Raw genomic sequence first — 23735 nt, 5'->3', positions numbered from 1 at the left:
TTCCCTGAGCCGGGAAGTGCCTTGCCCAAGAACACAGTTGAACTCAGCGTTCACCCATTAGGTTAGCACTGAATGGTGGTGAAGACTGCTAGTGGGCACCGTCCCCTCGGGCGGACTCAGAAGTGGGAGGGAACTTGGACACAGCTCCCACAGGGCTGTTTCTGCCGCAGACATGGACGTCCCGTTGCCTGATGAAGTTCTACGCCATGGTGGCCGCCTCACCTACATCCTGGGAGAGCCACAAGATTGCAGAGAGGATTGAGCAGCGAATCTTGAACTCCAACCCTGTCATGGAAGCTTTCGGTGAGCTCAGTGTCTTCTGCACAGTGCCTCAGTCCCATTTCCTCTGTGATTTGCCACCTTCCAGGGAGAGGAGCAGGGAGACCCTCTGGAGGTTAGAGGATGAGTGTATGGCTCGCTGCCTTGGCTTCCCAGCCTCCTCCTGGGTCCCTTAGCCTCTTTCCAGTGGAGGCGCCATCCTTCCGCCACCGCCTCCCTTGAGCTTAGGCAGAGTGACCGTGGTGCTGGAGTTCTTCTGAGTTCCAAATCACACTTGCTAAAGCCCGAGCGGCCTTTTCTTAGTCCTGTCCCCTGTGGCACGGAAACCAGAAACGGGCCTTTAGATGACTGGAGGGTAGAAACAGGCCCCCAGCAGCCAGGCAGCCACCTGGGCCCATGCGGACTCTGACCGCGGGGGAGCATGTAACCAGAGGTGTGACCTGCAGGGAACGCGTGCACGCTGAGGAATAACAACAGCAGTCGCTTCGGGAAGTTCATCCAGCTCCAACTGAACAGGTAATCGCGCTGCCACGTGGCTGACAGGGGATTGGGGTAGGGAGTTTGCAAGGAGCTGGAGCAGTCTCTAGCCTGGGCGCCCTATGGCAGGCATGTATGTGGGATTCATTAGAGTCAGTGAACCCTAAGGGTGACCTTTGAATCTAGAGAACTATAGCTACTCTGGCTTTAGGGACCCTGGGGCAGTGTGCTTGTCACAGCCTGTATGTTCCTTCTGGCTTCTGCCCTTGCTTGGGGACTTCTAGTCAAACAGCACCTGTGTGGGCCCCACCCCTGAGCCTGAAGCTGGGGCGTCTGCTCCGGCCTTGGGATGGGGCATGACAACTAACAGAGGCCTTGGCCCTGCCTGCCTCAGCGCTGGTTGCAGGAGGAAGTCCCTCCCAGACCACTGAAGGACCTGCTGAGTAGGCCCTCGTGCTCACGGCCCCCATTAGCTAGGTGGAAGGGCTTGGGGTGGGGGGGAGGGTTGCAAGGTTGCAGTCTGGCACACAGTAAATGCCTGTGGAATGAATGGGCAGCTAATGGGCACTGACCATGTTGCACCCAGGGCCCAGCAGATGACCGGAGCTGCAGTCCAGACCTACCTCCTAGAGAAAACTCGAGTAGCCTGCCAGGCCTCCAGCGAGAGGAACTTCCACATCTTCTACCAGGTCTGTGTCAGGAGGGGCCCACGGCTGCCCAGGCACAGGGTGGAGATGGACCTGTGACTCTAACACATCCCTCACACCTCTCACTGCCCCATGCCTGCCTGCCTCTTCGTCTGCTCTCGGCGACGCCCCATGCACTCCAGCGAACTTCCTGCAGCACTGCCTCACACCGGGCCTGGGCTCCCGGGATGGTTTCAGCTTGGGGACGTGCCTTCCCTCCTCTGTCAGACCAGAAGGTGCTGCAGACTCTCCAAAGCTGTGCCTCTTTTGTCAAACGGGTGGTCCCCCAAGGCGTGGGTAGTGTGCTGTCCTGCTCAGACCGTAGGCCTCCGCGCAGGGCGTCTCGCACCAGGTCGGAGACGTGCACGACTGTTTGCTGCTGCTTTTGCCCCTTGCCTGCCCTGGGTGCTCTACAGCGACCTCTGAGTCTTGTGAGGTCACTGCCATTTCTCACTCCTTTCATCTCAGCCCCAGGTCTCTACAGGCCTGGGGCTTCCTTCGCAACCCCAGCTCAGCTACCTGTCCCCCCTCCCACAGATCTGCAAAGGAGCCAGCGCAGATGAGAGGCTCCAGTGGTACCTCCCTGAGGGAGCCATCTTCTGCTGGCTGCCCAACCCAGAGAGGACCTTGGAAGGTAGGGGGAGCCTTAGCCAGCACCCACCCACCCTCTGCTCACAGCCTGCCTCCCTCTCTGCCCCTGCTGACCTCTGGTCTTGACACTGGGCTGTGACTTGGATTTCTTTTCAGAGGATTGTTTCAAGGTGACCAGAGAGGCCATGCTTCATCTAGGCATCGACACCCCCACCCAGAACAACATCTTTAAGGTCAGAAGAAAAGCCACTGCACTTACATTTGACAGGGGTAACAGGCAGCCCTCTCTCTGAGGCTCCTTAGGAGTCTCCCCATGAGGATCAGAGACTTTGGGCCCCGCTGGGCAGTTTCCCAGAAGCTGCCCACTCAGCCATGCCACTAAGCCTGGACACAGGGTGTCAGGGCGGAAAGGGCATGGAGCACATAGGTCTGGGGTATAAAGTGGCACAGGGATGGAGGAGCAAGGATCTCAGAGGGCGAGGAGCCGGGCTCAGCTGTTATGACAACGATCAGAATAGGGAAATATTGCTGCCACATGTTTGTCTAGTGTGTAGGAATTTTTAAGTCATGTTTACACCTCTTTCTTAGCTCACTTGGTTTTTCAACAGTCCTGTGTATATGGAGATTATTCCGATTTCATGCTTGAGAAAACTAGTAGGGTAACATGACCTGCCCAAGGCAGATACCACTGATACAGGTAGAGCAGGTACCAGGCATAGCAATTCCAGCTTCCCACTTCCTTTCCCTCCTTCTGGGCCATGCTGACCCAGGTGAGCTGGGCTCCTCTCACTCCCACTGGTGGCCTCCCTTCTCCCATCTATCTTTGCTGACAGGGCCAACTACCTTCCCGCCCCCTCACCTCCTCACCCACCAGAGCAGTGGGAGGTCGTGGACCGGATAGGCTGGCTGCAGAGACAGGGAAGCCACTGCAGGAAGATGGCAGTTCAGTGGGAAGTGACCTTCACCTCCAGATGGGAGCTGCTTAGGCAGGAAGGGGGTCATGGCCAGTGTGGGCTCCACCAGGCATTGCTTGGCATAGGGAGTAGGCACACTAGGAGTCCGCACAGGAGTGCTGGCTGGAGGTGGCATGATCCTCTGCCCCAGCCACATGGCCCATCTGGCACTGCAGCCTTCTTCCTACAGCCCCTGGGAGCTCATCCCCAGGGATCACTGAGCGCAAAGGCAGGAGGGCCCCACTGTACAGAGAGCAAAGTCACAGATCCTCCCCCAGGCTGGCCGGGCAGGAGCCCAGCTGTGCCGAGAAGGGGCCAAAGGGAGTCCAAGCTAAGCCTCGCTAGCCACACAGAAGTCAGTCTGCTCCAGAAGTAACGGAGCGGTGTCCCACACAGTCTGCTCCTAGGGAGGTAGGGGACAGAGGGACAGACTGTGGGTGACAAGGGGGCCCCACTGGCTGCCCTGGGAGGCTTCTGAAGTCAAACTGCCAGGGTTCTCACTTAACCACTCCCCTTCTCTTCTCTGTCATGGGCATCGCTACAGCGCTTGCCTCACGTTAAGATTAGCAGAGGTGACACCTGTAACATGCATAGAATCATGTCTATCAGAGCCGTGTAGTAAGTGGGCAGTACTTGAGAGCTGCTGTTAATCTGTTAGGATTATATTCTGTAGAAGAAAGGCCCTTCCCAGGCGAGGCTCCAGCCCTTGACAAAGTGCCCACCGCGTGTCTCTTTCTCCTGCCCCTCAGGTCCTAGCTGGACTACTGCACCTCGGCAACGTCCGGTTTGCCGATGCCGAGGACGAAGCCCAGCCCTGCCAGCTGATGGACAGTGCCCAGTGTGAGAGCAGAGGTGGAGGGGGGCTGTGCCTCAGGCTTTGGTCACATACCCAGGGAGCAGGGCAGGTCCTACCCAGAAAAGAGCCTACCCAGAAATATCGGTGGGATTGGGTGGTAGTCAGAGGGTGGTGCCCTTGATTAACCTGTCAACTGTAGGGCCCAGCCCTGGATGAGTTACTCCTCACCCCATCTCTGAGGCAGGCGGCACTGTCTCCATTTTACAGATGAGCAAACGAGAGTCAGAGGTTCTATACAGTCATTTGTCCTACACGTGGTATTGTGGGCTGGGGCACAGAGGTTCTGGGTTCAAGTCCTGCCCCTGCCTTCGGCAGGTCTCTTCACCCACCTGAGCGGTTTCCTTCCTTCACTTGGGGGCGGGGAGGGGGGAGGAGCATGGTTCCACTGCAGTGACTTCGCTGCCTTATGAAGAGGGCTGTTTGGATGGAAGGTTTGTCCCTCCCAGGCTCTGTCAGGACGTCGGCCTCACTGCTGTGGCTCCCAGAAGACCCGCTGCTGGAGACACTGAGGATTAGAACCATCAGGGCAGGGAGGCAGCAGCAGGTGTTCCTCAAGCCCTGCTCCCGGGCCGAGTGCGACACCCGCAGAGACTGTCTGGCCAAACTGGTCTACGCACGGTGAGCACTCTGGGCCCTGGCCGCCTCCCAGGTTCTCCCCCTCTGGAGTTGAACCAGACACTGTCGTGCAATGGGCCCAGGCCCAGGGGGAGGGCTGCCAGACAAAGCAGTCGGGTGTCTCTCCCTGCTCCCCAGATCCTTGGGGACAGCAGTGAGTAGCTCCTGGGACTTCCCCGAACAAGGCCCTTGGCCTCAATTTCGGAGTACTGTGTCGGGAAGTTGCCACAGCCTGGCCTAGATTCAGCTCGCTGTTATGTACAGCAACCTGCCTTGACCTTGGCAATAGGTGAGGAAAGCCTGCCTCGCTCTCCACTGGCAAGCAGGCCCCAGAGATGATCGGGGGCCCTCACAGTTCCAGGTACAGACCATGGCAGAATAGGCTCCTTTTTCTCCATGGACCCTTGTGTTTCAGCGCTTGTAGTCACCTGGTGAATTTGGCAGATGTGGCAGGGCCAGAAGCTCAGGCCAGAGGTTTGGGCAACATGATGAGCAGCAAGTGGGAGCCCAGAACAGGGTAGAATGGGGGTCCTGGCCATTCCTAGTGGGTTATATGGGCATATCCACCACACTCTGGCCATGTGGTTAAGGGTGGCTTCTCACTGTTGGTTCTGAGAGCCTTTGGGGTGCCATGTGAGGGTGTCAAGGGGCCCAGAATCCTTTGAAATCAGGGGACAGAACGTGTGTGTGTGTGTGCGTGCTGTAGAAACTTGGGCATCTGGGGAGAGGGTGCGCCTGCTTTTACAAACTTCCCAAAGAACCAAGAGCCTGAGAAGCACTGCTGAGGGAGTGAGACCCTCTGAGTTGAAAATGGCCAGAGCAGTTGGGCCCAGCCTGAACCCAGTTCACAGGAGACTCCGTTCCCACTGCCTCTAATTTCACGTCACATTCTGAGGCCAAGACTTTTAAAACCTTTGCATCGAGTGACTGCGAAATGAGCAGATAAAGGATGACCCACTTGTACAGGACCAAGTGGGCGGACATGACAGGGCCCTGAGCTCGGCTCCACAGGTCAAGTTTTGCAGGGGAGTCCAGTTAACTCGCTTCTTTGCAAATCCCACCCAGGCCTGCTCATCAGCCCCTTCTAATCAAGACAGCAGCTGGGTGTCAAGACGACACTGAGGTGGCTCACTCCCTGCCTAGCGCCTGAGTCTAGTTGGTCCTGTGCTCAGTCTTGCTGGGAGGACAGGACAGCTTTGTGTGTACCCAGGAAAGCACACGACTATAACCTGCATCTGTAGTCGGTCAAGACAGACTGGGTGGGAAACCAGGAGACGGTTAGCCCTCGGTCTGCCGGGCTTAGAACACAGGCGCTCCAGGGTGTGGCACCCCTGCTGGAGGAGCCACTTCGCCACTCCTCGGGCCCCGCCGAACCTCTCTCACCAGAATCCACCCTTTCCCCCCTCATCCTCCCTCCCCATAACAGGCTGTTTGACTGGCTGGTATCGGTGATCAACAGCAGCATCTGTGCAGACCCCGACTCCTGGACCACTTTCATAGGTAGCAGCGTCCCCGCTCCCCCCTCCATTGGGAGCAGGTGTTCAAAAAAAGAACAGGGGGTGCCCTGGGCCCACTGGGCTAACTCTGGGCAGCTCCTTTCCCGTCCCTGCATCCCCATCTCCTCATCTGCCCACCAGCATTTGGGCAGGGACACCTCAGCACTGCCCAGTGCCCGCATCTGACTTGGCCCTAGCTTGCTGGGCAGGATCAGAGGGTGCCTTGTCTCCCCAGACACCCAGCTGCACTCTCAGGAGAGGCGTGGGGATGAGTGAAGGATGGCACCAGCGGAGCCAGGGTAGGATGGTCAGGCAGGGGAGGAAGTAAAAGCTCAGAGGCTCCAGTGAAGTTCACAGAACAGTGGAATTCCAGACACTAGCTGGGCTGGGGAGGCCCGGGTCCCCTCACTGGATTGGATGCGGAAAACCTTCCCTGGGGCCTGGTTCCCTCACAGGAGGGGCCTATTAGGACCTACGGATTCAGACTCAGACATGGACCCAGGGCTGCCCCTCACCCCTCCCTTGGCCTTTCTTCCTGCTCTGAGTTCTGAGGGGGTGTGTGGTAGAGATGGGAACTCTGGGGTGAGGCAGGGTGCTCTGCCCACTGTGGGTGTCCTGCTCACTCTGCCTCATCCCCAAGCTTCCGCCTGAGCCACCTGGGCTCCTGTAGTCCCCCTGCCCTGCAGTGGCCCCATGGTTCTCCCTTCGACCTCCCAGGCCTGCTGGATGTGTACGGATTTGAGTCGTTTCCCGACAACAGCCTAGAACAGTTATGCATCAACTATGCCAACGAGAAGCTGCAGCAGCACTTCGTGGCTCACTACCTAAGGGCTCAGCAGGTGAGGGGTGTGGTGGGGCGGGGCAGTCCGAGTCTTCCTGGCCCCCAGGACCCAACCTTGAGTTCCCTCTTCGATGCTATTCTGGAATATACGGTGTTGCTGAGGCCAGCCACAGGGTGGTCCTTCTGGGCCTCAGACCATAGCTGCCTTCTGCACCCCCCCTTCCGGCCCCCTAGGAGGAATATGCAGCTGAGGGCCTGGAGTGGTCATTTGTCAACTACCAGGACAACCAGACCTGTTTGGATCTCATCGAGGGGAGCCCCATCAGCATCTGCTCCCTCATAAATGAGGTGGGGAGTGTCAGCTAGTGTGCTGAGCACCAGAGTTGGGCTTTGGGCCTTGAAGACTATCCTGTGCCCTCTCTGTGCCTCTGTCTCTCCATCTCCCAAGTGGGTTTGCAAATCCCTATACTCCTTCACTCTCATCACTCTCAGGGTCACAGTGATGCCTGTGTGACAACTCTGCTACCGTCACGGCGGCAGGGTGGGGACTGTCAGGGTGTGGTGAGCCCCTCTCACTGTCCCGCCCCATGCAGGAATGCCGCCTTAACCGGCCGAGCAGTGCAGCCCAGCTCCAGACACGCATCGAGAGTGCCCTGGCAGGCAGCCCCTGCCTGGGCCATGACAGGCTCAGCCGAGAGCCCGGCTTCATTGTGCTGCACTACGCGGGGCCTGTGCGGTACCACACTGCAGGCCTGGTGGAGAAGAACAAGGTGAGGTGGGGCCGTGGCCCGTGGGGCCTGCATAAAATGATCCTCAGAATCATTGCTGCCCACACATGGCCACTTCCTGTTGTGCATCCTCCCTCCTGAACACCTCCCCAGAATCCAGGGTCATCTCTTGGGCCTTCTGCCTGAGGTCTCTGCTAATCAGGCATGACCTGCCCAGAGGTGACCCCAGTCCCACTGGGTCCGCTGGTTCAGAGGTGACCAGCTTGCCTCAGACTCGGGGCCTGCCATACCCTGGAAGCTCTTTCTGGGGCTGGGTGAGCAGGATGCAGGCCCATGGACAGCGTTCCACCTGCCCTCACCCGCTCCCCTTGTCCTTTCCCAAAAGGATCCTGTCCCCACTGAGCTGACCACGCTCCTGCAGCAATCCCAGGACCCCCTGCTCAAAGTGTTGTTTCCTACTGGCCCTGAAGAGAAGTCCCAGGAGGAGCCTTCTGGCCAGAGCAGGGCCCCTGTGTTGACTGTGGTGTCCAAGTTCAAGGTGGGTTTGGCGGTGCTGATGTGATGTGCTCGGTTCACTCCTCAGTCTCAGATGTTCACTGAGTACTTCCCAGGATTGGTGTATGGGGGAGCATTCCTGAGTCAAGTGAAGGAGGGCTGTGTCTGTACAGACTTGACAGTCCCGTGCGGAAGACACAGGGAACAGACAAATAGGCTGTCAGTGCAACTGACATGATGGGAAGCCTAAGGGCCTTTGGGTGGCACAGTGGGGTCTCTCACCCACTGCTCATAGAAGGTTGGGGGACAGCAATAATTACGTGGACCTCTGTGACCTGGCCCATTCCCAGTTCTCCAGCTTCCTGCTCGGACTTTGTCCTTGGCTAGAGCAGATTTGTCACCTCTGGTATCTTATGCTTTCTACTGTCTCTGAGCACATTCTGCTCCGCACCGTGGCCCCTTCAACTCCACCCGCCACATCTCTTTAGTTAATTCCTTCTCATCCTTCACACCTCTGCATTATTGTCACCTCCTCGAGAAGGCACCAGGGAGCCCATGTTCAATTAGCACTCTCCTGTGCAGCCTCAGACACACCAGAGGGTGCCCGTGCAGTGGCCGTGTGGCTGTTAGACCCTGAGCTCAGACAGCAGCACAAACAGGGTCCCGCACACAGGAAGGCGTTTGGCTTAATCACAGCTGTTGTCTGAATGAATGGCAGGGGGTTCTGAGATTGTTCTCTTCTAGGAAGATTGCTGTTGGGGGAGGGGGTGCTGAGACCAGATGCAGATAGACCAACCAGGTGGAGGGTCACAGGTCAAGAAAGGTCCCCGGAGGCAGAGGTGAGGAGCAGTGGGAGGTGAGGGGAGGAGTGTGCTTCGGGCACAGCCAGTGAGAGCATCCAATAGTCATCCCAGGGCGCGTGAGGATCCTGGTCTCAGGTCTCAGGGCTGAGAGGGCTACTGGAGGTGTTTGATGTGGTCTCTAACCTGGGCCCAGCTGATGCCCCGGGGCTGCTCCAGGCTCTGCCTGAACCCCACTGTCCTCCCCTCTGCAGGCCTCCCTGGAGCAGCTTCTGCAGGTCCTGCACAGCACCACACCCCACTACATTCGCTGCATCAAGCCAAACAGCCAGGGCCAGGCGCAGACCTTCCTCCGGGAGGAGGTAATTCACACGGGGCCAGAGGGGCTTTGCAGAGAGCCCCATATGGCCAAGGCCCTGGAGGGCTGAAGGACAGGACATCTGCTCCAAATGGAGTGACCAGAGGGGACCCCTCGGGCTGGGCCTGATGTCCGGGAGGGCCTGTCTCCCCAGTGCTGGCAGGATGGTCATATGTGGTTGCGTGGTCGATGCGCTGCACGGTGACCTAGCCCAGGAAGCAAGTAGGGGCTCCATGCCTCTCGCTGTCTTCTCACCAACCACGTGCCCTGATGAGAGACTGGCACTGCCCAGAGCAATGGGTGGTTTTTGTGATTAACTCAAAGTCAATCTTACCTTATAATCTAGGTTTATTTATTTATTTATTTTTTTAATTTGCACAAACACAGTGGCCAGCAGCTGCCCTTTGCTCAGGGTACTGGCTCCGGGGGCGTGGATGAGGTGTGAGTGCTGGAGAGTGTCCCACAGTCACCTGGTAGAGGTGATCTCAGGACTCACGCCAGGGCCCTCTGCTCTGTGGTAAAGACTTAGTTCAGGTCCAGAAGACTCGGCACAGAATAACCTCCCATGCCCATCCACTATGACTCCCACTGATTGCCTACAATGAATGAAATAAAAACGGAAACGGTGTTGGGCTGCATGGAGGCAAAGAGCCTCTGCACTGCTGGGGATGGTGAGGCCGAGCCAGACCCAGCACCTGCCTCAGCTGCATCCAAAGCCGTGCATCACATAGGGCACCTGGGGCCACCAGGACCCTTTCTAGCAGGGACATATTTAATCTCTCACTGCCCCAGAGACTGTGCCTCTACCAGCGGGGCTTCAGGAGACTCAGGTCCACACTGGCAGGGCTGCAGAAGGAGGCCCTTGTCTGGCCTGCTGGCCCTGTGCTGCAGGTGCCACCCTCTCTCCCCACCCTTGCAGGTGCTGAGCCAGCTGGAGGCCTGTGGCCTCGTGGAGACCATCCACATCAGTGCCGCCGGCTTCCCCATCCGGTGAGTGGGCCCATCACTGCAGAGGGCAGGGCCATTGTCAGGGTGGATCTCGGGCTCAGGCCCCACAAGAGCCTACCCAGTGCTGAGCAGGATACAGAGATGGAGAGAGAGGCAGGTCTGCACGTGTCAACCTGGGACTCAAGGGGCTGTACCTGTCATTTATCCATCCCCTTTCTGTGTGTGATTGTGCACTAGCGCTGTTCCTGGTATGTGTATCAGTGAACAAGGAGGCGGGAGTCTGCCCTTGGGGCATACATCCCTGTGGGAACACAAACAAGAAGTATAAAGCTAATCAGTGCCAGGGAAGAAACAAAAAGTGCTATTAGGTAGAGTAATGGGGAAGGGGATCCTTGAGCCTGTCAAGGAGGGGCCCTCTGGGCAGCTTGGGCCTATGGGAGGGAAAAGGCCAGCCTGGGAAGACTTGGAGGGTAGGTGGAGGAGAGCATTCCAGACCGAGTGAACAGCAACCAGAGTTCCCAGGTCAGGAACTGAGAGGTGCTAAAGTGACCGGAGCACAAAGCACTGGGAGGAGGCACGGGAGCCAGATCTGAAGGGCCTTGCAGGCCAGGGGAGGGCGTCGCAGGCTGTGCTGAGTACAGCAGAAGCCGCTGGGCATCACAAGGAAGGCGTGCTGTGCTCTCATTCCTACCCCAAGTCTGCCACATGGAGTAGGGCCAGGAGGGAAGGGAGGAGATGAGTGAAAGGCTGTCGCGCAGGTGTACAGGCAAGATGGCGTCCCCAGTGAGGGTGGCAACAGTGAAAAATGGTGAGAAGCGGGTCAACTTGGAGTATGGCTTGCGATAGAAAGAGGGCTGTGGACTGATTGGCTGTGGGGTATTGAGCAGGGGACTAGTCAACTTCCAGGCTGCAGAAGCAACTTCCAGACCTCCATCAGAGGCAGATGGATATTGGGGCACAGTTCCCCGAGGTTGGATGGTCTGAGGAAGGCCCAGATTGGAGGGTGGGAGGGTCAGGCTTGAAATGGCTGTGTGACAGGCTCAAGCCCAGCAGAGCTCTAAGAACTGGAGGAAATCCCAAGTAGAGAGAAGGGGTCGGGGTCATCCCCCGAGGAATGCTCACATTCTGAGAAACCAGCAACAATAACTTGAAGGAGGAAGGCAGGATCATGCCGCTGACCACAGGGTTTGGTGGCATTATGTTTGCTGATGGCTGTGACAAGAGCCACATGGGTGCAGTGTGGGGGACAGAAGCCAAACTCAGAGGAGTAAGTACAGATATCAGATGTCACCAGCTGTTTAGAGAAGTGTTGCCATGAGGAGGAGCAGTGACGCCAGGAGGAGGCTAGGGGTCAGAGAGGACAGGTGGGAGACGCAGCCGAGCATGAGTGAGGGGGGCCATGATCCAGTCTTCTGGGGGAGGCCTGCACACCACTTTGGAAGGAGGCAGGCAGCTAATCCTCTATGGACAGGGTGCAGGGAGAGCAGACACAGCTTACAATGTCTCTCTGGGCTTCCTGCTGAGTGACCTAGTAACCTCTCCAGAACTGCAGCCTCATCCATCCAGTGGGGCAGTCAGGGCAGCACCCGCTGGGCTGTTGGGCAGATCAAGTGCAGTAACTCCTCCCGAGAGCTGTGCCTGGCTCACGGATGAAGTCACTTCATTCTCTCCTTCCGCCTACTTTGGCTTCCAGGGTTTCTCACCGGAACTTTGTGGAACGGTATGCACTACTGAGAAGGCTCCGTCCTTGCACAGCCCCTGGCCTCCAGAGCCCATCTCCTAATGAAGGACGCTCAGGTGAGTGGAGCCCATTTGTCATTTGTGCCACTGAGCTCCTACCCTGGGTCATCTCAGGACTAGAGGCTGAGGGTTCAGAGGTGAGTAAAACACAGCCCTGCTGCCTTCGTGGTTCTTGGTTCAATGGGGAAAGACCCAAAAAAAAAAAAAAAAAAAAAAAAAAAATTTAACAGTGGGAAAAGTGGAATAGCAGAGGTAGAATGCTGTTGGGTGGTGACAGGAAGATGTAAATCAGGGGAGACTTCCTGGAGGAGGTGGTGTCTAAGGACATATGGGATTAACCAGGTGAAGGGCATTCCACATAATAGAAGTAATCTGAACAGAGGCCTGCAGGCAGGGGACAGCAGTGTGAGGGACCCCAGGTCATTCAGTGTTGTCAGCTCATAAGAGAGCAGAGAATGGTGGGAGGTGAGGCTGGGTGGCAGGTGGGGCCCAGTCACAGAAGCTGGACTTTATTCTCTGGGTAGATGGGAGGCACTTCCAGAGAAGGTAGGGATGTCAGCCTCCTGCTTCCTGAAGATCACTGTGGGTGCCATGTGGAAGGCCATGGATGCTAAGTTGGCTGGAGTAGAGAGAAGCTAGATATGCGGGCACAGTCAGGAAATGGGAAGAAATTGGTCAGACTGGGCAAGCACTTGATTAGATGCAGAGGGAGAGGACTGGAGAAAATTAAAATAATGAACTGTGCCTGGCCTGTGGGGAAAGCGATCTGGGGAAGCTGCTGAGCCCTGCCAGGGAACTCAGCAAACTTTGATCTCAGGGGAAAGGTCCAGCCTGTGACCCTGGTGGGGGTTGCGGGCCTGTGGCTGTCACGGAGGCTGTGGCCCCTCCCACCCACACAGCCTTACCCTGGGGCCCAGCAAGGCTAGTTGGGACAATTTCTGCTTTGTTGGTCTCCTGTCTTGGGCACAATTTGTCACTGTCCTTTCACCTTTCCCCCCACCTCTTTCTCATCCTCTCTCCATGGTCTGCTCTACTGCTCTGTCTCTTGCCCAAGTCCCCTGGTCCCTGGTTGATTCTGCTGCTGTTTCTCGTCTACGGAGTCTTCTTTGGCAGCCTCTGTCTCCCGAGAGGCACTGGGCAACTAAAAGTGGTCAGAGCCCTCAGGTAAATCCTCCGTCTGCAGGAGCAGCCCCGTGACACAGGGGGACCTGCAGGCCTCCACAGGCCCGGGATCTGAGGTTTCAGGGCAGAGGGGGTGGCCCAGCTGCCCTGTTTGGTCCTCAGCATGTTTGGGGTAGAAACAAATGCCGGCTGGACAACCTGGGATTCCAGGTTGGAGTCCAGGCTCCAAGTACCCTTTGCCACCCTGCCCCAGGGGACCCACAGGAGTGGAGGCCGCAGGCCAGTCCTGGGCACAGCCTCAGCAAGACTTCAAGCCTGCTTAGAATGCCAGGGGCCTGCAGGACAATAGAGGGGCTGCCCCTGGTCTCTCCCCTAAAAAAGGAGGTAGAAGAGTCGAGGCAAGAACAGACAAGAAGCCTGTGAAGTGCTGGCGAGACCAGCACCAGTTTCTCAGGGCCACAGGAGTGTGTAGATGACACAGCATTGATGGAACCTGTCTCCCATCCCTTAGAATGGCCTCCACACGCCAAGGACGCCCCACCACCCCATCTACTCCAGGACATCCTCCATACTCTGCCCGCTTTAACTCAGGCAGCAGCCACACCCAGCCACCCAGCTGAGGCCACACCAGCCCCAGTGCACTGTGGCCGGACCAAGGTGTTCATGACTGACTCCACGGTAAGCCGTTCCAGATGAGGAGCAGAGATCACACAGACCAGCTGTGTGCTGTCTGCAGAACAGGGGATGGGCCCTCCTCAGGGCCGGGGGGAGAGACCGAGGACCTCAGTGGATGCCCCTTCTCCCAGCTGGAGCTCCTGGAGCGCGGGCGTGCCCAGGTGCTGGAGCAGTGTGCCCGCTGCATCCAGGGCAGCTGGAGGCGACACCAGCACCGCAAGCAGGCGAGGCAGAGGCGGGCTGCTGTGCTCATCCAAGCAGGTAGGACCGGGGCCCTGGGCACACACAGCCTTGTGACGGGCCCAGGTGCAGCTGCTCTCAGCAACTGCACACAGGCCCCACGTGACACCTGTTTCCTTTGAAACGCTGCTCTGAGTCCCCACATACCAAAGCTGACAGCCTCAAGACGTTGGTGGCACGTCCCCATGGTGTGCTGGGATTAAAATTCCCTGTCCACCTCACCCGCAGCATCTTTCTAGTTCAGTGGAAACTAGGTCACACCACCAATAAGGGTGCTTTATAGGTAGTAGAGGCTAAGAATTTTGTCTTTAATTCCCTTTTCCCAGACCTAGACAGCTGTTTATACCATCTTTCCCTTTATGACAACTTAAATCATTACCTGCTGGGCTCCAGGGCTTTCAATGAGTTTAAGAAGGTAAAAACCTGACAAGACTTGCTTTACCAAAGAAAGAAATGTACGAACCATGTTACTACCTGTACCAGCGTGTGGTGTATGATGGTGTCATTCATGGATTCATAAAGCGAGCAAGTCGCACGTAAGGGTTTCCGAACCGAATATAAGTAATTCTAAAAGATGCAGGCAACTCAGACCCTCTAATTGCCTGGGCATCATCCCGGGCTGGGCCTGAGGTGGGAGGTGACCCTGCTCTCGGCTGTCCCTTCAAGGGACAGATCACTCCAAGCCTGTGGGCAATCTGAGGGCCAGCTTCTAACCTGACCTCAGGTGGTGCACAGGTGGCCACTGACTGAAAAAACACCTATTTCATTCAGACTTTTCCAGCAGCTGCACAGCCAGGTCACCCATGGCTGGAATGACCATTTTGCTCTTTCCTGTTTCTGGGCCACCCCTTAGCCACACGTTCCTGGTTAACTCGGAAACACATCCAGAGGCTGCACGCGGCTGCCACGGTCATCAAGCACGCGTGGCAGCGGTGGAGAGTGAGTATCCGGCTGAGGGAATCGGGTGGCGGCGGGTGTTTTGGCGGCAGACGGAGCCGGGTTGGAGGGCCGGCCCCGCCACTGCAACACAGGTAGCCCCATGCCCTTCACGCGTGAAGTGGGCATGACACCACCTACCCTGCAGGGTGGCTGTGACGGCCAAGAGTGGCATAAGCAACTGGGCACATGCTAAAAACCACAGAATTGTATACTTTAAACAGGTGAATTTTATATCAATTAGATCTCCGCCAGGCTGTCTTTTAAAGCGGCACGTGTAAGGCCTAAGCCCAGGTGCCTTGGGTACGCAGTTCTGTCTGCCGCAGAGCCAGGCTGGCCCAGGGCCCATCAGTGCACCTTGACAAGCCCAGTTAATAAAGACAGTTCTGGTTTCCGTTTTCCACTTAGAGCTACTAAATCAAAAGCTACAAATTGGTGTTCTTTTTTAAAGATCAGAATGGCCTTCCTTGCTTCTAAAGAACTGGATGGTGTAGAAGAGAAATACTTGTTTCAAGCTCCCCGTTCCCCAGGCTCCTTCCCACTGCCCCCGACACAGACCTGGCTCCTGGGGGCAATAATCCGCCTCTGGCCCCTGGGACTGGTCCTGGCCAACGCGACAGTGGGTGTCCGTGGCTTTCAGAGGAAACTGGTGGTCTGGGCCTGCCTCCAGCTCCCCTCCAGCAGCCCTGGCAGCGCCCCCATCCGGACAGCACAAGAGCAGGATGGTGTCAAGTCCATCCGAGCGCTGCCTCAGGTAAGCAGTGATGGACCGACAGCAACCAGCTGTGGCGGCCCTGCCCACAGCAGCTTGAGCCCCTCCCATCTCACTGTAGAAGGCAGGAGGCGAGGCCCGGGAATCCTCAGCCAGAGCAGGCGGGAGGCCGTGAGGACCTCCGACCCAACCCTGTGGAGGTGGGCGGGGAACAACCAGAGCCTAAGCTTCCCAGCTGGATGCCATTACTCCTAGGGCTTTTCCAGAGCCTTTTCATCACTTTTAAAAAACTGCCTCAGTGTTCTAGCATCTCCTTTTAATTAGTCCCACTTGCAAAGAGCTTGGGTTGTGAGGACAGCTTACTCCCTCCAGTGGCACCGGATCCGGCACCATGTTTTCCCCAAGTGATGTTACATGGTGTATCTCATTTCCCAGCTAAGGAAGCAACAAGCAGGTGAGTCAGTGGCCTGAGCACTGTGTTTACATGGGCAGCCAGGGAAAAAGCCTGCCAGCGTATAAAGTAGGCTGACACGCCAGGATTAAGTGATAACTGACAAGGCAGAAGGAAGGGAAGCATGAATTCCCATTCCAGAGGAATCACTGTTTGCCAGGACCTGGGTAAAATCCCCCGTGACGTTAGGCAGTCTTAGGGCTGTGACAGGTGATTGTCCTAGGAGGGGAGAGCTCTCTCCTACTATTTCCTCATCTGTCTCACACGGAAGGGATGTGAGCTTTTATATTTTAACTCAGCTTTGGACTCTGCCACTCTTATAGCAAAAGGAGGGAAAAAACATTGTGAGTCCCATGCCAGAGCTTGCTCCCTGCGTTTCCAGCACATGCTCCTCGAGGTACCTTTAGGCCCTGGCTCCTCTGGGAGCCGGGGTAACCTGCATCTCTCTCTCCCCCTAGGGCTCGATAAAGTTTCACTGCAGAAAGTCTCCACTGCGCTACGCTGACATCTGTCCTGAACCTTCGTCCTACAGTGTTACTGGTTTTAATCAGATTCTGCTGGAAAGGCACTGGCTGGGCCATGTGTGATCTCTGCTCACCTTCTCTCCTCACCTGGCTGGGCGATCTGCGTGCCTTTTGTTTCCGTAACGCCTTTCCCTGCCAGCTGCCTTGCCAAAGACAGTTAATCGACAGAACGCTGCCAAACGACTCCCAGTGATCCAAGGCCTGTGAGAGTGACACCTCTGCCTGCCCGCCCTCCACACGGGCCTGGGGCTCCAGCCCCCGTCTCAGGCACTGACAGGTGTCAGGGTGAGCAGTCAGCAAATCCAGGTTAAAAACCATCAGGGCCACAGAGGAGCTCACACTTTTACCCCCTTCGCGGGTCCAGCTCCAATCAGACGAGAATGAGAGTTGCCTGTCACTACGGTGGCGCCCCCCACTGGTTCCCCACGAACAGAACAGGAAGCTTGGTATCAGCTCTAAAATTTTGGCTGGGGAAATTCTGCGTTTAGTTTCTTAAAGAGAACAAAACCTTACTATTTAATGTGTTGTTGACTTATTTAATTTCAAGCAGTTAGATCACAAACCAGGGAGCATGAAAGTGCCATGTGCCACAGAACCACAGCTTGATTTTACTTAGTAACACTAAATTTTCACTCAGACGAGTGTGGAACTTGATAAATTATCATTTACAACATCCACCTTCACTGCACCCAAAATAAATAACTTGAAAACAACCACCTGAGTGTCTGCCCCTGGACTGCCCCCATCCGCCTGATACCCAAGCCCACAGCACAAGAAGCAAAGACTTGCAGGACCTACCCCACGTCAGCCGGCCCGCATGCTGGAAACCACTGCCCTTGATCCAGGCCCGGGTGGCTGGTCTCCTGGGACAGGGAGCAAGCAGGCTCTGAGAGTCCAACACCAGCCTGAGCAAGCAGCACGACAGTCCATTTTAAGAGTCCTCATTCTGGGATGGTTCCACGATCCTTAAGCAGCAGTCAGCAAACTCCACAAACAAGGGCTCCTGCATGCAGGCTCTCATGAGCTTGGCCTTGCCTTCCCCCTGATCGAGGCTGACCATCAACTGTCTGAGGTGTGGGTTGAGCAGTAAGCTTCTTAATTCCGCAGACTCCCCTGAAAAATGAAGGGAAGCCAATCTGAGTTGAAGTGGCAACAGATGGAGATGGCTGAAAGCTAAATGCTTTAAACGTAATAAATAACTGCATGCCCTTAACCTTTAAATTCACAAAGGAACCCCAATGCTTTACATAAACAAAGTGAAATCAGCGTATCAAGTGATTTCTAAGTTACATGCTGTCACAGATTACTGTTCTTGGTATCTTTGTAAATACTTTAACTTTATGCCACTTTGGCTAAGAAACAATACTTTACTACCACAAATGCAGAGCCTAGCACTAACTTGTTGGCAAGGGTCATTATACCAAATGCTCTGAATGACACTTAAGCAGGCGCTTCAGCGAGAAACAGGATCAGCAGCAGTGAACTGGCTCTAGCATCTGTTAGATTTTTACAGATACAGAACTGTTCGTACCTGCCCGCAGCTGGCTCCAAACTCAGTCTAATCACTGCCACGGGACTGCGTGCAAAGCACTACCTGTTAGGCCGGCTCTGTGAAATGGGAATGAAAATAACGCCCACCTGTAGGAACTACCCGGTCCTTTAATTATATAGGTAACAGAATTGCTATGGGGACTGGATGAGCAGTCCTAAAAAATACTGGGCAGTATTAACACCCGCATCCCTCTAAAAAAAATCAAGTCCTGGGATCACCCAGCCTGCATGAATTGCTGGACTGCAAACGGAGCATGAGGGACATGGGAATAAATACAGGGTCTCTCCCTACCGGCTGGTGTGAGACACATTACCATGAAGTCCGGTGAGTGGTGTATGACAAGGCACCACAGGAAGATGAAAAAGTGTCTGACAGAATCAAAAGGTCAAGTTTAACCGAGGACAGAACACTTGAACAAAGCGTGGAAGGAGGGACAGAATTCTGTCAATCCACAGAGCTAGTGTGACTCCAGGACAAGGGAAGGGTCTTGTAGACAGGCTGGGAGGTTCGGAAGCCCTGTGTTAATTTTTTTACGTATTGATTTTAGAGAGAGAGAAACATTGATTTGTTGTTCCCCTTATTTATGCTTTCACTGGTTGCTTCTGTAGGTGCCCTGACTGGGGATTGAACCCACAACTATGGCAAACTGGGATGATGCTCTAACCAACCGAGCTACCCCGTGACCAGGGCCAGACTTGTATTGCTTAAAGAACTGTGTGGCTGGATGAGGGGCTCTGCATGCCACACTGAAGTACTTAATAACTTTAAGAATCAAATTCTAACCTGGCCAATGTAACTCAGTGGATTGAGTGCCTACCTGCGAACCAAAAGGTGACAGGTCCAATTCCCAGTCAGGGCACATGCCTGAGTTGCAAGCCAGCTCCCCACCTGGGGGCCTGTGAGAGGCAACCAACTGATGTTTCTCTTGCACATTGATGTTTCTCTCCCTCTCTTCCTCCCTCTCTACCCCTCCCTCCAAAAATAAATAATTCAATAATCACATTCTATACAACAGAGTAAATATATCTCGATGACTGACAAAGAATAAGCACAGCACAGACTTACCTAACTTCTTTAAATTCTGCAAAGAAACCCTGTCCTCTTCCTCATCGCTATTGAGAAAATCAGCTATAGAGTCGTCATCATCTAAGGAATATATAACGCAATCAATACTTATGACTACAAAGAAAGCCCAGGTGCCAGATTTTAACAACTTCCCCAATAGACAAAAAAATGTATATACACACATGTGACAGTAACGGGTATGCAAGCAGGTACAGACGAAACAAACCAAACCTCTGGAACTGGTGACTGTACCAACACTCCTCTTTTAGCAAAGGAAAGGGAAGGAAAATGGAAAACTGGTGACTTTAACAAATGCATCCTAGTGTTCACGCACGTGGTCCACGTGTCTCCCTGTGGTCATTACACTTGGAGGCTGATTTTCCAAATCTCATCACCCCACCTCACCTCACCCTGGCTCCAGCCCTATGATGGGCCAATAAACTAGGCGTGCTCCATAAAAACTTGCTAATGGGAATCCCCTTAGCAGAAATTGCTGGCATTGCTTGAACCCAACAAGGAAGTTTCTCCAAGGGCAGAAATGGGCTGTCCCCTTGCGAATGTTCATTACATCTTTAGTGGCACCAGGAGAGCCTGCTTTCGGCGCCTGGCATGGTGCATGACACCCAGAAGGTATTAAAGACTGGCTGGCTGGGATGACAGCTCACCACCCCTGTAAGCTGTGAGAAGCCCACCACGGCAGCAGGGTGTCCTAGGCCAAAGGCAGCCTCCCACCCACGCCCAGGTGAACTGACAGCCCCAGCCTGGCCCTTTACTACAGGAGGCTCCCACCAGCAGGGCCCACCCCTCAAGCCACACCTCTGGTCTTTCTCCCCTGCACCTCTTGCCCCCATCTGTCTTGTCCTGAACGATGCCTTCAGGCTGCTCTGCATCACCTGTGCCCCGACTCCTGGCGCTCTGGGCTAAGGAAACAGCTTCTCCCTAAACATTGTTCTTGACTCCCTGCCCCAGCCCAGGTCTCCTCTTCCAACTTACTCTCTCTGAACCCTCATTCTAGGTTTGTGTGAAGTCAACTAACCCACCTTTGTTTTCCACAGGCTTTGTAGTTTTTTCAGTAACAGCTGATCTTAGTTTTTTCTCAACAGGACGAGTTTCAGGACTGCACTGCTCTGAAAGAGACACAAATCTCAGGAGCACATCACCTCCGTGTTAGTGATAAGGCTGCACCTTCCCAACAAGCCAGCATCTAGGTGGGAAGCATGTGCATGGAGGAAGGGATGTGGATGAGGTGGAGATGGATACAGAGGAAGTAAGAGATCAAATAAGGGACCGTATAATGAAAACAAGCAAACCTGAACCTGGCAGAAGACCTCACGGGCCCCTAGGACCTCTCGGATCAGCTCTCGCCTCGCCTCGCATAATCTCTCGGGGCTCTCATTACAATTAAGTGGCACACTGACTTCAATCAGCCTCCAACTACTGGGTCCAGCACAAATAAGTCCCTTTTTTATTACAAAATCATAAGCATGTAATTCTGTAACATAACAATATCACACTCAAGCACACCACATGACTTTTTAGGTGAAATGTTCAAATTAAAACTATAAATTATTCCACCCATATTACTACCCTACCAACCACACTCAAACAGGTGTTACTTCTGCCAGTCCCTGCATTTCCTCAGGAGTTTGAGATACCGAATGTGCATGTGCACGTGCCATTGGGCAAACACAGATGGGAGTCACCAGGTCCACCCCAGAGGGATTTAGTCTTAACGACAACAATGAAAGAGATGGGTAAGAGGCACAGGGTCTGCTGATCTAAGTCACCTGAGAGAGCCGGGAGACGAGACCAAGAGGAGTCTGGGAGGGATGGTGGTTGCCAGGTTAAAGAGCATTTCTGGTACAGGGAAGGTCTATGGCTAAGACCCGACCCTTAAAGTAGGGTTAGGGAGGAGAGATGGTGCTGAGCAAATGCTACAGATTGGTGGCTAGGGCACAGGTGGAGAAAGCAGGAGCAAAGAATGCCACACACAGGCCATGTGTGTTTCTTCCCAAGGCAGGCGTCTCTCAGCAAGGATACTGCTGTGGGTGCTGTAAGGCAGTCTCACACGCCACACGATGTTTATTAGAATCAATACCAATTACCAGAAATAACACCAATCCCTCCTCAGCTACTGTAGCAAAAACATTGTGATGAGTTGTCTCCCCAGGGAGAGCAATACCCAAGTTAAGAACCACTGACCTGCCCTGGCTAGTGTGGCTCAGTGGATTGAGAGCTGGCCTGTGAACCGAGGGGTCGCTGGTTCAATTCCCGGTCAGGGCACATGTCTGGGTTGTGGGCTGGGTCCCCAGTGGAGGGGCATGTGAGAGGCAACCACACATTGATATTTCTCTCCCTTTCTCCCTCCCTTCCTGTCTCTCTAAAAATAAATTTTAAAAAATCTTAAAAAAAACCCCAAAACTGACCTGCCCTCACTGACATGGCTCAGTGGACTGAGCGCTGACCTGCAAACCAAAAGGTCACTAGTGTGATTTCCAGCTGGGGCACATACCTGGATTACAGGCCAGGTCTCCAGCTGGGGGCGTGCAAGAGACAACAGATTCATGTTTCTTCTACACACTGATGCTTCTCTTTTTCTCCCTCCCTCCCTTCCCCTGACTCTCTAAAAATAAATAAATCTTTTAAAAAACAAAATCGAGAGTGAATTGCTCAAATTTATATTTCAGAAAAATCACCCTGGCAGCAACAGGACCACACAGATAAGAGCTCCCGATTACGTTCTTCAGTGGGGCCTCACAGGAATGCAGAGCCAGAGGGAGGTGTTCCGGACCCGGCTCTCCAACCCTATTTCCAGCAAAGCAGTTGTACTTCTTTTCTGTTTATCTTTAGCTGAAAGGTTGCTTTTGAAATGCTCCAGAGATATTAGAAAAAAAGCAAGGGATTGGGGGGACGGCTTGAAACATACTGCTTGTAAACCAGGGCCTGGAGATGAAACGAGAGGCAAACTAAGTGGAACTTGAACGTAAGAATCAACCAATCAGGGGATCGTGGGAAAGGGTCCCTGAGAGCTGAGAAGATGCGCAGGACCTGAGAAAAGTTAAAATGTAGACTTGACAACATTTACAGCCAAGGACATCGGTCCTTATTGTAAACAAATCTACCTCATTGTTTCTAACAATGAATTATTTACAAGAAAGAAATGTTCTTGTTAACCTTAGCCAGTGCAGCTTCTGCCAAATGATGAGCGGCGCTGCGTCGGAACACTAAGATGAAATAGCGAGGTTGGACTTTTCCGACCGGAGCCCAAATAAAGGATGACACGTAGCGGAAAAGGCAGAGCAGAAGAAAGGGTTTGGTCAAAATCCGGAGACGCATTCACAGGCAGAGGTTCCCCAGGGGATCCGACAGGATCGATCGAGACAGGACCCGGAGAGAGCGCGTGTCCTGAGGGGTCCATGTTCCCAAGACAGGGGTAGGAGCTGCCCAGCACGAGGAAGAGGGCCGGGGCTGAGGCGGGGACGCGGGGGCCTTACCTCTGTGCTTCCGGGAACAGGTCAAGGAGCAGCTGTAACAAGAGACACCACAGGGCACTTCAGCCAAGGGCCGCGCGGACCCTCCCTCAGTCCCACCCCGGCCCCCGGCCCCTCCCCGTCTGGCCCAACACTGGCGCTCCCCTTCCCCCACGAACTTCGGCGCTTACTAGGGGACACGGCAGGCGGGGCACCGATATTTGGGTTTCTCCAAACAGATCACGCAAACGATGGTGCTACACTTGAGCGACGCCATGACAAGTCGGGGAACTATCTCCCACTCCAGGAGCGCGCAGCTCTCCCCACGGTCCCACGTGCAAGCCCTTCCTTCCTTCTCCTTAACCAGAACCAATCAGCGCGCAGCACTTACTGGCAGTCAAAAGCAATGGATTGCTCCGGCTCACTGTTCCAGGCCTGATAAGTAGATGGTCGATACACTCGATGTGCATCCAATAACTGTATCAGTGTTTCCTTGATTGGTCTCCCACACACGTCATTTGCTTACCTCTAGTAAATTAGAAGTCCAGTCACTGGACTACTTCATAAAGGTTAAATTCTAAAGTCAGCACAGAAGTCAGAAGTTACTTTTTAAAACAACCCTCAAACCTATAACTTGGAGAAACACCTGCACGTTTAAGAGGCAGCAGGAGCTGAGACTGCCTGACGGCCCAGCAGCCTCACCTTCCACCCCAGGCTCAGTCCAAGACACTCACTCAGGGAACAGAGAGGACCTGGTTTGCCTGCACCTTTTTAAAGTTTTTTTTTTTTCTGTCTCTCCCTCCCCTTCTTTCTTATTTCTTCTTTACTTCACTTTAGTTTCAGAGCCCTAAGCAGAATGTGTGCACAACTTCTTGTCGCTGCAGCTGGGAGCAGAGAAGCATCATGGAGAACCGAGCCCCACACAACTCCCTGAGCCTGTAGCCCATTTGCACACTGTGAGGGGGCAAAGAAAGGGCGGCTTGCACGGCAGGAATCCAGCATCCTTGAAGAGCTCGCGTCAGTCGGGGTTCTGGACTAGGCAGATCGGCACCGCAGGCTGGGTGCTGTGACACACGACTCCCAGCGCCACCAGCCTTGCTTCGTGCAAGAACCTACCCTCCCGCCCTGCTTTCCAGCCCAGGCCATCCTCGCTGAGGAAACAAAAACGAGACTCGTCCCCTGAGA

The 23735-nt window shown here is 54.7% G+C and overlaps 2 protein-coding genes across 7 annotated transcripts in view; one reads left to right on the top strand and one right to left on the bottom strand.

Moving 5' to 3' along the window:
- The window catches only part of MYO19 (myosin XIX), a 31012-nt gene extending 14112 nt beyond the window's left edge, over positions 1 to 16900 (top strand). For 4 of the 5 annotated variants that reach the window (XM_053930763.1, XM_053930764.1, XM_071219348.1 and 1 more), the window contains 20 exons: positions 171 to 303; positions 726 to 795; positions 1343 to 1445; positions 1980 to 2076; positions 2190 to 2266; positions 3736 to 3838; positions 4289 to 4460; positions 5884 to 5957; positions 6671 to 6792; positions 6969 to 7082; positions 7328 to 7504; positions 7848 to 8000; positions 9012 to 9119; positions 10035 to 10105; positions 11757 to 11860; positions 13437 to 13603; positions 13732 to 13861; positions 14694 to 14779; positions 15228 to 15530; positions 16398 to 16900. In XM_053930763.1, the coding sequence (XP_053786738.1) occupies positions 171 to 303; positions 726 to 795; positions 1343 to 1445; positions 1980 to 2076; positions 2190 to 2266; positions 3736 to 3838; positions 4289 to 4460; positions 5884 to 5957; positions 6671 to 6792; positions 6969 to 7082; positions 7328 to 7504; positions 7848 to 8000; positions 9012 to 9119; positions 10035 to 10105; positions 11757 to 11860; positions 13437 to 13603; positions 13732 to 13861; positions 14694 to 14779; positions 15228 to 15530; positions 16398 to 16526 (2493 nt within the window). In that variant the 3' untranslated portion in view covers positions 16527 to 16900. The remainder of the gene's footprint in view (positions 1 to 170; positions 304 to 725; positions 796 to 1342; positions 1446 to 1979; positions 2077 to 2189; positions 2267 to 3735; positions 3839 to 4288; positions 4461 to 5883; positions 5958 to 6670; positions 6793 to 6968; positions 7083 to 7327; positions 7505 to 7847; positions 8001 to 9011; positions 9120 to 10034; positions 10106 to 11756; positions 11861 to 13436; positions 13604 to 13731; positions 13862 to 14693; positions 14780 to 15227; positions 15531 to 16397) is intronic. The other variant, XM_024573123.3, reaches the window with a different exon arrangement.
- On the bottom strand, positions 269 to 22921 carry ZNHIT3 (zinc finger HIT-type containing 3). 2 transcript variants are annotated; one of them, XR_011650401.1, is made up of 6 exons: positions 22742 to 22921; positions 22575 to 22606; positions 20121 to 20207; positions 19081 to 19161; positions 17262 to 17576; positions 269 to 591 (listed from the first exon to the last, which is right to left on the bottom strand). XR_011650401.1 is itself a non-coding variant. In XM_045182173.3 (5 exons), exons 1-5 carry the CDS (start codon positions 22825 to 22827, stop codon positions 17395 to 17397), a joined length of 468 nt encoding a protein of 155 aa, XP_045038108.2. In that variant the 5' UTR covers positions 22828 to 22920; the 3' UTR covers positions 16986 to 17394. The 2 variants fall into 2 exon arrangements, 1 of the variants encoding a protein (XP_045038108.2); XM_045182173.3 differs by lacking the exon at positions 269 to 591 and having other exon boundaries at positions 16986 to 17576; positions 22742 to 22920.
- Positions 22922 to 23735: the final 814 nt, after the last annotated feature.

Source organism: Desmodus rotundus, chromosome 9, assembly GCF_022682495.2.
Source record: "Desmodus rotundus isolate HL8 chromosome 9, HLdesRot8A.1, whole genome shotgun sequence".
Lineage (NCBI taxonomy): Eukaryota > Metazoa > Chordata > Mammalia > Chiroptera > Phyllostomidae > Desmodus > Desmodus rotundus.
This window is presented reverse-complemented; position numbering and strand designations above follow the sequence as displayed.